This window comes from Poeciliopsis prolifica, unplaced genomic scaffold, assembly GCF_027474105.1.
Source record: "Poeciliopsis prolifica strain line A6 unplaced genomic scaffold, Auburn_PproV2 SCAFFOLD054, whole genome shotgun sequence".
Lineage (NCBI taxonomy): Eukaryota > Metazoa > Chordata > Actinopteri > Cyprinodontiformes > Poeciliidae > Poeciliopsis > Poeciliopsis prolifica.
This window is the reverse complement of record NW_026562429.1, coordinates 2,879,851-2,894,942: the sequence shown is the minus strand read 5'-3', so window position 1 is coordinate 2,894,942 and position 15,092 is coordinate 2,879,851. Positions and strand designations below refer to the sequence as shown.

Below are 15,092 nucleotides of genomic sequence, written 5' to 3'. Positions count from 1 at the left end.
TGTGTGAAATTCACATTTTGCAGGTTGTTATTCTTATATTTGGGTTTTTACACCTTCTAAAAAAAACTCAAACACTTAAAGAGAAAAAGAAAAACCACGATGTCGTCTTTGGAAATAAGTTCATGTTTTTTGGCTTCTGGAAAGTGAGGTGTTTCCAAAACCTCTGCAACATAACGTCATAAATCAGGAGGCACTCTCGCCCATTGAGTGTTGCAGTTTTCTGCCAGTTTTGGTCCTACAAAGCTCATTCAGCTGGTTCAACTACCTCCTCTGCATGTAATAAAGTTCTGCAGAGGTCTGCTAACGAAACAATGAAACTTAAACTTGCAGTTTGACTTTCAGCACAGCTACTCTAAGGAAACACGTGGGTGTACGCATTATGTGGAAACAAGAAAAACAGCACACAAAGTTTGATGCATCACTGGAAAAGTTCAAGTTTACCAGCTCCATAAGTCTTGCAACACAGTAACACAATCCTAATAAAACAATCAACAAATCTTCCATCTGTGTGTGTTTTTTGCGAATTACCGCTTCTCTGCTGCACCTCCAGCTGGTGCGTTTCCCATAATCCATCCCCTAAAAACAGAGAAATCATGGCACTCCTCATTCATAATGCACAGAGCACATTGTCTGAGTGAATGCAGCCCTGCTCTCGCTCCTCAACGTGGCATCTTGAGTCACAGCTGCATCCTCATTAGGAAACATCAAGGAAATAAACACAGGAAGAGTCTGTTTACATCAACGCACAACTCAAACTCATTCACAGCACGACTGTCGTTTTATTTAGTTACAATCTAGAAGCGTTAGCTGCTAAGTGTTTAATTGAACTTAAAATGTTAGAAAAAAAGGAAAAATGTCAATCAATAATGTCTGTTTTAGAGCGAAAGTGTTATTAGTAGCTTTATCACAATGCAATGTTAAATTGCTGTTTTTTCATGCCAATGTAATGTTTCTTGATATCACAAAGTCTCTTATGATCAATTTTGATTCAGTTCACATCTGCGATCAGCATGATGCAATGTCATACGTCCAGAATCATTTTCATACATCTCTGGAAAAGTGACCAGATTTTACTTTTTTATAGGTGTATGTGTGAGGAAAATGAACATTGTTCTTTTATTCTATGAACTACTAACAACATGTCTCTGAAATTCCAAGCAAAGATTTTGTATTTATTTGCAGAAAATGAGAAACGGTCAAAATAACAAAAAAGGTGCAGAGCTTTCAGACCTTGAATAACGCAAAAAAAAAAAAAAAACCCACCAAAGTTTATATTTATTTAGAAACAACAATTGTAATGTTTTAGCTGAGGAAGAGTTCAGGAATCAATGTTTGGTGGAATAACCATGAAGTTTTCAATGGGCTTCAGTGCAGTGGGCTCTTAATTTTTTCTAGAGCTGTACATCAACATAATATGAGAAACTTTATGCTCACAAACAACACCTATGGTCTACAGTGTTGCTGTTGACTTCCTGTTCAAACTGTTTGCCTCATGATTTCTTTCCAGTAGAGAAACTGTTTGCGTTTCTACTTTCATAAAGCTCCCAAATGATTTCTGCATATCTGTGTGAATCTTTCTGGGTTTTTTTTAACGTTTACCTTTTCTTTTTTTTTTTTACCACACTTCCATTTGCCTTGTTAGAAAACTGATTTGAGACGATGAAACAATCTATTTTCGGTTCATAGCAATTAGCAGCAGCACTCTAATGTTGCATGTGCTACACCATTAAGATCTGTTTTTTTTTTTTTTCATCTAAATCATGATTATATTTGCCTTGTCACTCACTGTTCACCGGCTGATTTCTCTCCGTTATTCCAAACTACATTTCCCCCTCATGCTTCAGGAGCTGCTTCATAACCTGGAACAATAACACTAATTTTTCTTTACTTCCTAATGTTGGTGCTGTTCTGATCCAGCAGACGCTTTGTCTTTTATTAATGCTGAAACAGTAACAAGAGAAACACACTCTTCTCTGTATTAAAGCGTCTCAGGAACCCAGTTTGTTTCTCACAGTCTTGGCTCAGTTCAGCACTTCATGCTGCAGTTTGACCTTACAGAAAGTGATCCAACATTTCCCATTGCAGGCTGTGTGAGATGGCAGGAGTGGAGCATATTAGCATGTAGCCATAAAGCTGAAACTTTGCGTTAATTATATTAGTGATAGTGAAACACCACCATTTGAGGAAAATAGATTTTTATCGGCAGACCCCCATATGTGCTGGGTGAAGAGATTCCCCTCATGTAGCCGATTTGTCGTTGTTACAGGCTGCGACCCAAAGCGCGTAAACAAATCGATCATGCCTGGATAAGCACAGAAAGCTGCTGTTCCTCTGTACACATCTGGAAGACAACATCTGTTCCTCAGAATTACCAGTTAAACCAACGGAAAAGGAAAAAGTGGAAAAAAAAAACAATATTTTGTATCAGCAAAATCTCAGTATGGGACAAAAAAAATGCATTTATTTAATAAAAAATAAAACTCAAACGTGAAAAAGAATAACTTTTGCATAATTACTGCTGCATTTCTGTAGTTATTTACTTTAAGTTGATCAGTCTGAAATAATTTGTCCTTGAGTTTTACTCAAGATTTTTAAAAATGTTTTAATCGTCTGCAATTTTAAATTACTCCACACCTTTTGACAAAGTCTCTGAAATAACTTCCTGGAAAAGTTATGGTTAAATAAAAATAAAAAAGCATATTCTCTGACTTCTCTCAGTCACCAGACATGCTAATATTTGTCCATATAAGTTTTTATGCACCAAATATTAAGACAGATGCACCTTTTTTCATACTTTCTGAGGTCAAATCAAATTTCTATTGTTTTAGATCAAATGGAAAAATCAAAATTCCACAATAATGCCAAAATATATCAGATACATAATAATGATTCTGTATGTAAACTTCTCATTTTAAATATATTAAGTAAATCTCATTATGGTAGCATTTAGCAAATAGAAATGATTTTGATAGTTAAAACAAGAGATGTTAAACAATGTCTTTTTATTTGACGTATGTAAACTTCTGGCTTCAACTGTGACAAAAATTGGAGTTATGTAAGTTAATTATTATTGAGAATAAATTCTGCTTTGCACTTCAGTTTTCTCTTGAACCAAAAATTGACCTGAGCTGATAAAAGACATGGTGACTGGAGGTTTTGTAGCCGTCCTCGCACACAGGAGCAATCTCTGAAAAACACTAGACCTCCCTGCTAAAAGCTCTTCAGCGCTTCATCTTTTTCTTCCTCCATGATATCAGTGTTTTTCTGCTGAATGATTAAGTGTGGCTCACAAAAAGGAGAGAAATAGGAGAGGGAGATTTAGAGAGAGCCGTAAGCTGATTAGTTTGTCTCTGTTAGCTTTTCTTTTTCCCCCCCAGAAATAAACCAACATCTGTGCTTTCAGGGCTGCGTCTTGGTTCAGCTATGAAGGCTCTTCTGGTTGGAGGTTGAAATAGAATTTTTTTTAAACCTTGTTTTGTTCATTTCATGATTTCTTCTGAGACTCCCTCCATTTGTCAGTCAGCTCCCCAGAGAGACTGAATATTACCTGGAGAGGCCAAATCATCACTTATTGGGCCATTTTTCTGCACAGCCGCTTCATCGAGCCGTTTTCTGTTGTTACTTCAAACAGACGCAAAACCTCAGTTACTTAATTGGTTTTTATTATTAGTATAAAGTTGGTTATTACTGAATCCGTCCGCCTGTTTTAAGATGAAACTTTATGAATTTGCAGACATGTGGAACCTTTTCATTCTTACAAAGCTGCGTAATACTCCTTTCGCTTAATAAAGCAGTTTGCTTGACATTTTTTTTATTTTTTACTTTTTTAGTTGCAGAAAAAACAAACGGTCTTTATTTGTAATTTAACTTTCTGGAACACAAAGCCAACTCTGAGCATAGCTCACACCAAGGATGTTCATTCTTTCTCTTTGAGAGGATTATTTATTGATATCCAAAGAACAGAAAACAGATTTTTTTATTTATTTTTTGCCTGTTGTACTGACTCATTCCAAACCATGTACAATGTACTGTTACACTCCTATTGCATGGACCTGTACAACCTGTTGCAACAAGATGAAGCTTTAAATGTTGTATCAAAGTTATTGAATCAGACCTGAACAGCATAAATCATTTACTTCTGTGGTACAATGCTCTTAAAAGTACTGATTTCTTTGGTTTTTGCTTCATTGTCAAACTTAAATGTTTCAGATCAGAACAAATTGCAAACAAATTAACGGTGGTGACTCAAGACGATGTAGGCTGCAGTTTTCGAATGACAGAGTCACTTATTAAAAGAAGTAAGTTGCCAAAGTTACTTAATGTTACTTAAAGTTACTTAGCCAAGCCGTCTAAACCATTCTCCGTTTTTGTGCTATTCAAAGCTGAAAGTTTCTGTGTTTGCACTGTCAAACTAATCAAACCCTTTAAAATATTTGTTTCCCTCCTCGCCTGTGGGGGCGCTCTACCAAGAACCATTGAAGGAAACGACACAAGAACTTCAAGACCATGAGCCTTTCTCTCGCTCCGATGTTTGTTTTGTTTGTATTTACCCAGAATGCCCTGCGCTAACCCAAAAGAACTGAACTTTCTTGGCGAACAAACAGGCTGGTGCGAATGCAGCTTTAGTGATTTCTTGATATTTTTTAAATGATTTTTTATCAAACCTGCATGATGGTTTTTCGCAGAGATCCTGGGTCACTTTGACAGATTTCTGGCCTTTATAATCGATTTTTTTCAAAACATCTTCAGCATTTAAATGGGCTTGACAATCTGAAACATTTAAAAAATGTAAATCTTCAAGGCAGCCTTCAAAATGCCTTTTTGAAGAACAGTCTATAACTCCATGAACTGCGTTTTACTGCATCAATATTCTAATCACGTTTGGAAACCTTCACCAAGTCTGCCTGCCTTGGTTTGGTAATTGCACATTTAGCAGACACCACTGATATCGCCCAGATGCCTGTTTTTGTAGCGCTCCATCTGAATCCGACACAGCGTCCCCATACTTTTCATCCCACCAAGGTGAAAGCTGTCCTCAGGGATGTGATGCCAGCTCTACAGGCAGCTGTTTGCCATTTTAATGGCCACGCTCCTCTTGTTTGCCACTCCACGAGTCTCTTTTTTCCCTCCTTAATGTTTGATAAATATGATGAAGGGAGGGAACCTTTTGAGAAGAAATGGACCGGTCGGGACAATGAAAAGGGCCATTATTGAGACTTCAGGCAGGAATTATGGCTGTGATTAAGAAGGGCGAAGCGTGTTTGTTTTGTCGTTAAATGTAATAGAGATTTACAGCAGACACAGTGCCTCTTGTTTTGGTTTATTAAAATGGATTTGGAGGCAGCTGGCAAGTTGTAGAGCTGGACAATACGGCTGAAAAACTTATCACAATATAAGCTTTTTGTATTAGTATCAATAATTATTGCTTAGCGTTCATTCCACACCATTGATTTTTCTTATTTTTAAGCAATTTTGAGGCACAGTGGCGAAACCTGAAACTGCTTAGCCTAGCAACAACTCAACGTGATTTGAGCGCCAGGCGCCTCTGGTCTGCATTCGAAGTCTATGTGGAAGCGAGTCGCGTCGCGTTTTCATTCAGTAAAATCATAAATCGTAATTGAAATTATATTACGTAATAATTGACCATGAATCAATGGTTTTGATTTGAACGACCTTGGTTAACCTTCAGGTTTCTGCTATCAGTCAGGAAGGAAACCAAATTACCAGAAAGTTTATTTATTGCCTAAAATTTTCATTTTAAATGTGCATACAATATACAATGATTGTCATTAGAAGTAAAATGAATAGCATGAACACAAACAGTTTGTAATAATTGCTGCAAAATGTAATAATGTTACCACTTATTTAACAAAAAGCATTGCCAGGATTTTATTACTTTTGTGTGCAATTATCACATGATGCGGTTTTAATGTTTTATTACATTTAAAGCTAATTTTTAGTACGTTTTTACGCAATGCAGCGTCTTTTTTTAATTATTTAGTGAGTGTCACAGGGAGAGAAATATTAAAGTTTCGTTTTGTGACACGCCAATCTAAAATGACTTTCTGGCACAAAAGGAAATTTCTTTCGTCTCTCAAGGAAGCGAGGAAGTCTTTTGACGGCTGTGAAGTTCCTTGTTCAGTCATAAGATCCCGGAGAGGAGAAAGACAAATTTGATCTCAGGAGTTGTGTGTCTGTGTGTATCTCATGGTAAATTTATCAGCTTCTTTGCTCCAAAGCTGCAAACGTCAAGGCACAACATCTGAAGAGTTGGGTGTTAACTTTGATCAAAGTTTGAGCTGCAAGGACGTTGCTAAAAATAGTCAATTTTCTCCTGCTGACACAGATATTATACAAAGGTTTTTGTGAATATCGTACAGGCTTGATGGATGTGTTGGACTTTTTTTTCAGCAAGTAATGGTCAGTTTTTTGAGTCTTTGTACAACAAAAGATGTCATAGAAACTAACCTGAGGATGAAGAACCTTTTGCTCCGTGTTTTGTTTCATAAGCTTCCTGGGAACGTCTGGATTTCTCTTCGTCTTTCTTTCCTGCCTTCTACGCTTCGTTGTGTCCCTCCTTTATTTTTTCATTGTGTCCTTCCATTTTTTCTTTCTTATATTTTATTTATTTATTCCATTTGTTTTCTGCTGTTATTCTGTCCTTTCTGTTTTCTGTCCTTTTACATCCTTCTTTTCTTTCCTCCTTTCGTCCTTTGTTTCAACCTTTCGTTGACCTTTGATCCTTCCTTTCGTCCTGTCTTTTGTTGTTTGAAACTGCATTTAATCTTTTTGTCCTTTCTGTTCATTCATTTCATCCTGTCTTTTGCCATTCCTGTTCTTTCATTTCTGTCAACCTTCCTTTTGCCCTGTCATCCTTTGTTTTACCATTTTTGTATTATTTTCTCTCCTTCGTTCATCCCTTCATTCCTTCTTCCTTCCTCTTTTCTTATCCTTTTCTCTACTTTTGTTTATTTCTGATGCTTTAAATCACATCAGATGTTTTTTTTCCAAGGACTGACTACAAATGAACGCCACACTTTTCAGATGTTTTTGGAAAAATGGTTTGAAAACTCCATATAAGACTACATTAACTTTGCAATCATGTTCTACTTTGTGTTGGTTTGTCACTTAAACATCCAGCTACAATCCCAAGGCATTCATACATAAATGCATTTGCTCCATGCAGGATAACTGATCGATCTTCACCCGACTGTATGGCTGTAAACCTATAGCTCTGAAATTAGACAATCAATTCAGCAATTAACTTTGCTCTTGTCGAGCTGTTATTGGAAAAAAAAAATCTGTTATTATTCTGCTCACACTCTGCAACAATCTGCTTATGTTTTCATTTTAACAGTACAGTATTGTTTTAAATTTACTCTTTCAAGGATCTTTCAGCTGCAGAACGGAACCAGCACTCAGTTTGTTGCACATTTTATTTAGCAAAATGCAGTTATGTAATTACAAATTTAAATTTTGAATCCAATTAAATGTCTTCACAACCCTTTAAGGTATTTTCAGTTGAAGTGCCTATAAACTCATCTTGTTTTCATCAACATTGAGTCAAAATATGTTTATGTGTGAGAAAACTTAAAATTATCTGAAGTATTTTGCTGTGAAAAACAAACCGAATAACCTAAAACCTAAACAATGGAACCTCCTTATTCTGTTTCCAACTCCTCAGCCAGGAAAGCAGCTATTGGCTAACTTAAGGCTCCCACATACACATGATATATGTATGTGGATTTGCTGCTGTGACGTCAGCAACTCCGAAAATGTCAATAAGATCAGGTACTGATGCTACAGCAAGTCAGTACCTTACGAACAACGGCAGGAACTGATGCTCATTTTGGATGGCTACACAAATTATTACATCGGGCACAATTGTGCTTCTGGAACAAAATAAACTAAGCTTATTATGAACTCATTGAGTGCAATTAAATCCCGCTGACTCAGCAGCGGCTCTCTGACTTTGCGGGATTAGCCGACATGTGAAAGCCATTTTTTGACCTGCACTGACAGATGGAGAAGAAACTGGGCTAGACGTCCTCGAATGTACTGATTACCTAATGTTCCTTTATTTACCACAATCCTAATGGACATTAGCAAGTTTGATGAGTAAACATGCAGATTATTTAACTTGTATCCAGACATTTCCCCCATGTTATAAGTTTATTTGCAAATAGAACTAGCACTTTTTCATCAATATTAAGGATTTATTTCCTCAAAACAATCCTATTTCTTGCTGAAAAGTTACTTTGTCCCATTTAAAGCATACAAAGATATTTGCACAAAAATACATGGTAAGATTTTGTGTTTTTGCACGAAAGAGCAGGGCAAAGTGTTTGCAGTCTTTGATTAAGTGGGGATATTTCAGCAAATTAATGTTTTGCAAAGTCTCTACAAACACATTCAAGTCTAAATTTTAGATCTCATGTATCAGTTTGATGTTTTATGCCACTTACAAAACGAACCCCAGGTCCTTAAATCACCCAACTATAATTTCTTCTCATGATTTGAAACAAGTGAGATCTTGTACAGGATTTGATGAAGAACCCCACACTCACATTGTGGTTTATATTGTCATTATTGTAGCTGTAATTGTTATTATACACGCAGCAGCCGCACTAGTGATCTCCATTAGGCGCACATGCATGTTTTCTCCAAGTGCATTGATTAGTTTCAAAGCAGAGTTGTAGCACACAAACAGAGAGAGAGATTAAAACGAGCGACTGCAGGAGCTGATGTGGAGCGTAAACAGCTGACATGAAGGTCACCTCACTGGTTGTGAGGTAAATCAATTATGCAGCGTTTAAGGACTAATAGCAAGTAGAGGCTGTGAATGCATGAAATCCATTTTATGGTTTGTTTAAATGTTGTGGCTGGCAGGTTTTGCCTAAATGTTTGCTCTCATGCTGTGCTGTAAATGTTGTATTTTCTAGTTCTGCTGAAGGAGATTTGAACCTGAGAATGCATTAATCACTGAGATTTTAGCTGTCTGCGTAAGTGATGAATGATGTGCAGTGATGCTTTAAAGTGCTTTCACAGTGTGTGGTGACTTTTACAACAATAACTTTAGCTAAATGATTAAAGCAACTGTTCAGTACATGAGCCTGGAGGAAGTTTAGCCTGTTCCTCTGCAGTCTGCGTTTTCACCCCTAATAGAGATGTTTTCTGAATGTTTTAACTCAAAGACAATGATGCCAACTCTTAATGGCTACTGGCTGTCTAAAAGTCATTAAATGACATCTTTAGCTCATTTCCATAATAGGCTATTAGGAGCACTTTTGGTGCAGATGGATGATTTATTTCCCAAACAATTTTCATTGACAAATTACAATCTTATCAAGAATAAAATGTTAGAAACAACACAAAATGTGACTTTTTTTATTTTGTCTTATTTTTTAATTTTATGGAAAATAGGATGTTCATTGATTATTAATCAAAACCAGATTTGGGCACACTTATTCATCAAAGTTAGTTTATTAGAGCAAGTGTTTGGGAGGAAGAGAAATCCATTTCCGTTTTGATGAAAATGGCAAAAAAAAAAAAAACATTCATACCCAGACAATGCAATAAAATCCAAAAATTTACTGCTGTATTGAAAATGAATATTATCTTTGCAAAATATTGTCAGGTTGAATTTTTAGTATGACAACAGCAATATTAGGAGATTATTATCCTGCTTGTGGACCGTTATATCGTTATGTTTTGACCATTCAGCTGTAAATGTGAAGAGTCTGGATGTGGCCAAATGTGTGAATCTTCGAGATTTTCTCAATTAGCCTTTCAGCCATTTCACACTTTGAGTCTTTATCCACGACTTTGCAAAGTTGTGACACATTTGAACATCTTGTAATTAAACTGATAACCACACCAAGTCAATCTAAAGATCTCTGCTGAGTCTTTTGGCTTCAAGACCCAATCATAAATTAAAAACCTCTCAAGTTGTTTGCATCAAAATGAACGGCTCAGATGAAACATACAACAGAAACCTCAGAAATTAAATATTTAGTTATTAAGCTAGAAGTTTTTCAGGTTTTACTTTTGGAATTTGCTAAAAAGATGTTTTATTGTACATAACCTTAATACTGGATCATTCTGAGTAGTGCAGAAGCTCTGAAGCCCCCGCTGCAGATGAAAGCGGTCTTTCTGTTTCAAGCTGCTTATTTACGGGACCCCGACACAGAAAGTCTGAGGAGAAGAGGCTCATCTTTGATCACTCTGCTGATCTCAGCGAGGCGCCTCAATACGTTACTATTTTATTCCACAAACTCACTTTAAACCATGCATACCTCTAAGAAAGTAGCACAGTGGGGTTTGAGGGAACCTGCAACTTTTTTAAGGTACAGAAGATCCAAGTGACTTAACTAATGACAGGAAAATCATTTGGATTTTACGCTGAAAATAAATCAACTCGTCTCAGAGAGAGACTAATGAAGGAAAAAGTCTGCAGTGATTGACATTTCAGATCAAAACAAATGCCTTCCTGTGTGAAAACCGACCAGCAGCAGCTTGGTTTCACTGTGGGTGGTTTTGTTTTGTCAGCAAGTTCAGATTCAAGTTTTTTTTTTTTCCTGCTCATTTGTTTGGCCCGTCATTCACTTGTTATTCTGCTCATTTATCAAGCCTGTTGAAAATGAAATCCAGGCTCCAACGATGCAGCATGCAGCGCTTTGCAACTGGGAAATGCGCAAAGGAAATTTCTTTTTTACGAGGAAGAAAATGACTATTAATACGAGAGGTGGATTGTTAATTAAAATGCAGTTTAAATTTTTATGAACCAATATTTCACAGCCCATATAAGCCAGCAGCTGCAACGTTCCCCCACTGTGGGACTGAAACTATTCGTCTTCGGCAACAACTTGTGCCACTTCCATCAAACTGGCCATCATCCGCAGCTGTGGGCAGGGACAAATGACCCGGAACTGACAAGAAAAATCTAATTTCATCCAGAACTTAACACCCTGGCCCGGCTTACCTCGCGACTAACAGCACAGCTTACAGAAACTGGCTATTTCAATCAGAGCACTGTGTAATCACAGGATGGTGGTTTATGTGGACGGTGGGCTTTGGGATTAGGGACCCTAAAGTAGTAATTCACCAACAGCCTGTTTCTTTGCTGTTGATTCCTGTTATTTTCATTGGTGGGGGACATTTCTGACTGGTCTGTTTCCACAGTCCAGTTTTCTGATGAGCATTTAAAATTTTAGCTTCATATGACACTTACTTGAAGCTACAAGAAAGTATTTCTCCCTTCCAGGTGTCTTCGGCTGTAACACTTTGCTTCCATGACTTCAAATGACTTTTAACCTCAGACAGCAATAACCCAAATAAATACAGTTCCACAAAAATTTGAGAAAACATCATCGTCCACTGGTTAAATAATGAGTCAGTTGTGAATTTCACTCCCTCTACCAGGTCTGACAATTGTCCGACTTGTTGGGACAACCAGTTACAAAACTGAAATCTGTCTGACAACATGTAGTGGACAGAAGAACCCAGATCTTTCCTACAATTAAAAGATTAAATGAGAAACAAATATGTATTTTTCAGTGAAACACAGGGGGAACTACTCTTCACAAATGACTTCTGCGCAGGAGCTGCTTGAAATTACTGCCAAAAACACAATGAAACCTCCACAATGTCCCAAAATTACCCCGTCAGTCATCTAAAGCACTGCAAGCCTCACTTGCTTTAATTAATTCAACTAAGGGAAGAGAGTTTGCCAAAATGGCCTCCATGGCAGAGATCTGAGGTCAAAACGACTGCCTACCTAACAAAACAGAGAACAGTGTCACTTTTAGAGTGTAGTCAATAGCAGTAGTCAATAGAACAATAAATTCTGCTCTAGCAGAAAATCCTGAAGGAGAAAGTCTGGCCAAGAACATTCAATTCATTCAGGACAATGAGTCAAAGCACACCAGGACATCGACCTGCAATCAAAAACAATAAACATTAAAGGCTCTGGACTGGGCTAATCTGACTTAGATCCTATTGAGTAACCTTTAACTGACCGTTCTGGCTGGAAAACTCAAATGTGACTGAAGAGAAATGTAAAAAACGAACTTCCTGTTGTCGCAAACACTTGATGGTAGCTGTTGCTAATCGTGGCACATCCAGTTTCTTTAGGAGCCAGTTTGTTTTTTGACGGAGAGCCAGGTTAGTTTGGAGAGCTTTCTTGTTTTCAGAATTTGAAAACTGTTTTGATTTTTCTCAAATCATATCTGTTCGATTGTCTTAAAGCAAAGATGGAAGATTGAGTTTGAGACTCTGACTCAAGTCGCAAAAATTTGTGTTAGGACGGCAGGATATCACCGTTTTTACCTGTGCCTACAACCATTCTTAACAAATTCCAACTTTCTCAGTTTATCCACCCTATCTTTGTGAGTCTCTGTGTGCCTCCTTTTCTACCTGGATCTTCCCCCTGCCTCCCCGCCGTGAGGGTGGGTAAGGGCTGCGCCCAGGGCAGGATGCTGAATTAATAAGACATACTGCTATGAGAGGTTTAGATCAGAGTGGAAAACAGCGCCCTGGGCTGATGCACAGCGACTGAAGGTGGAAGAGAAGGGAACAAAGACGACGAGAGAGGGCGAAGGGAAGATGCCTCGAGAACCGTATGGGAATGTGTATCTGAAAAGAGAGAAGACAAAGAGTTGAAAAGGTGAAGGAGGGACGACGAGGTCAAAAATGATCAGCTTATCTTTAGATAATGATGGTGGGAATTTGAGATATTTTCTCCAAATTTCTTTGTTTTAAGTTGTGTGATGACAGAAAAAGGGAAGAAGTTTGGATTTTAATTTATAACTCAACTCCGTAAATCAAATCGATCCTTCTCTGTGTCAGGTTCTAATAATCCGAGTCCCAAGGTTCTGGCAGCAGAGCTAAATCATTAAAGCACACCTGATTTCTTTTTAGTCTGAGGATGAGGGCTGATTGGTTCTTGATATAATCTCATATCGTGCACTTTTTATTACTCACATGTTAACATTTAGTTAAAAAAAAACTTAACACATGCCAATGAAATGACAACAAAATATGACATTTTTTATAAATGTTTGTTGTTTTTTGTTAAAATGAAGAGAGAAATGTTTTGTCATTAGGTCTAGGATATAATGATGTTGTCAGATAAAAGACCCAATACTGATATACTTTGTTTTCAATATTTTAAAGTGCTTTAAATCAATAGTTCCCAAGCATTTTCATTTTCCCCCAATTTTCTTTTCTTTTTTATTGATTTTTCCTGCTTTTTCACTCAATTTCAGTACATTACCTGACCATTTGCAGGTATACGTGGAAGCGGATTGTGTTGCACAGTAGAGAGAACATAAATGAGTCCATTTTCCATCCTTGTTTAGTTTCCCAGGTGTTTTTAACAAGGAGACAAAAGCTGTGGAGAGGACGTTTGGTTGTGCAGATCTAAAACTGTCTAAAAGTGCTATCGCCAGCACGTTCTGCATTAAAGCCATTGTGATGGTAATTCTGTCACCCCTAATGGACAATTAGATATGCTAGCAGATAGAAAGCTCTCCGCATAACAATCTCTGGGTTCTAATTACCTCACCAAATGGCGTGGTTGTTCATGTTTCTGTGGATCACAAGAGCAATAAGACACGGGAGCAGGGATAGATTGAAGGTTAAAGGGGGCAGTTGCCATATTAAACGTGTCCTTCGCTGATAAAGGCCTGATGGATGAAGAGCTGCACCAATGTTCATACAACTGTCCAATAATGGCTCCTCTCAAGGATTTCTTTTAGTGGCTTGCAGTCAGCACTTTGCCTTTCTGTCACAAGAGCCTCCGGCTTTTAAAACTGAATCTGCAAGACCACACTGCGAAAAACACACAAAATCTCAGTAATTTTGGTCTTTTTCTAGAATCAGACAAAACTAGCTTACAAGTTACCTTTCAACATACTTGATTTTAGTTCATACTTCCTTAATATTGAATAAAAAGTACTTATTGGTATTTATTTTTCCGCTCAATCTGTCCGGGCTAGCTAAGGAAGATTGGTGGCATTAACCAATTGTCGCTCTTTGGTTACCTTGCAACAACTTGTTGAGTAACTAGTGCAGAAGCAGCTTAAAGTTCTGGCACTCTGCCTCATAACTGCTTAAAAACAATAAACAAAACCTCTGGAGTGAAAGCTGAAACCAGCTTGGCAGTATTTCAGATATTTAAATCAAAAACTGATTAAAAATTAACAATATTGACTGACGTGAAACCATTATATTGTGATGCATTTTTCAGACACATCATCCAGCCCTAATGTATAATAAATCTAAAGTCTGACATTTATGTCTATATCTTTGTGTGGGACAGTAGTGAAGGGAGGAAAATTGTGTTTGCTGTTTAATAAAAGATGGGATTACTGAGATTTTCCTCCAATATCTCGTTTGATTAAATGTTTTTAATAACTTTACCCTCATTCCTCATCGCCTTGTCTCCTTCTTCACAGGTAATGAGCTGCTGTACCGCAACCGAGATGGCGACGTCGTCAAGTACAACGCCGACACCGACGAGCAAACTGTCTTGGTCCAAAACAAGAAATTTGTAAGTCACCTTTTTCTGCTTTTTTCCAGTATTATTATAATGACGACAAGACAGTTCTGCTGACGGTGGAAGGCCTTAAATTAAATCCTAGCTCTTCTTTGGGTCAGCAGATCCGACCTCCTGCAGCTCTTTCTGTTGGAAAATTTAATCAAACCATGCATCATTTTTTAGTGAAAAGTGATTTGAATATGTAGGCAGACATCAAGATAGAGATGCAATAACATTATATCAGCAATCATACTGGCGAAGCACAAGTGCAAAGATTAATGCAACCCCCATTTACGTCTGAAGCTAGGCAATCTGTCAGAGACAGCTTTTAAGGACTGGTTTAATAAAAACAGCATGCATGGTTAGCGATGTGTGTTTCTGTTCTGAAATCTACGTCTGATTCACAGGAAATGTACAAGGCCAGCAGGTATGAGGTGTCCCCGGACTTGAAGCATGTGCTGCTGGCCTACAACGTCGCGCCGGTGAGCTTCTCATTTGTTTGCTTGTTTTTTGAATTGGCAAACTGACAGCCAAATATGTCAGGAGAGAGCAG

At 37.6% G+C, this 15,092-nt stretch overlaps 1 protein-coding gene across 6 annotated transcripts in view; it reads left to right on the top strand.

Annotated features, from left to right (window-relative positions):
- dpp6a (dipeptidyl-peptidase 6a) overlaps nucleotides 1-15,092 on the top strand; it is a 221,183-nt gene that overhangs the window by 172,253 nt on the left and 33,838 nt on the right. For all 6 annotated transcript variants that reach the window (XM_055059390.1, XM_055059392.1, XM_055059391.1 and 3 more), the window contains 2 exons: nucleotides 14,457-14,551; nucleotides 14,947-15,021. In XM_055059390.1, the coding sequence (XP_054915365.1) occupies nucleotides 14,457-14,551; nucleotides 14,947-15,021 (170 nt within the window). The remainder of the gene's footprint in view (nucleotides 1-14,456; nucleotides 14,552-14,946; nucleotides 15,022-15,092) is intronic.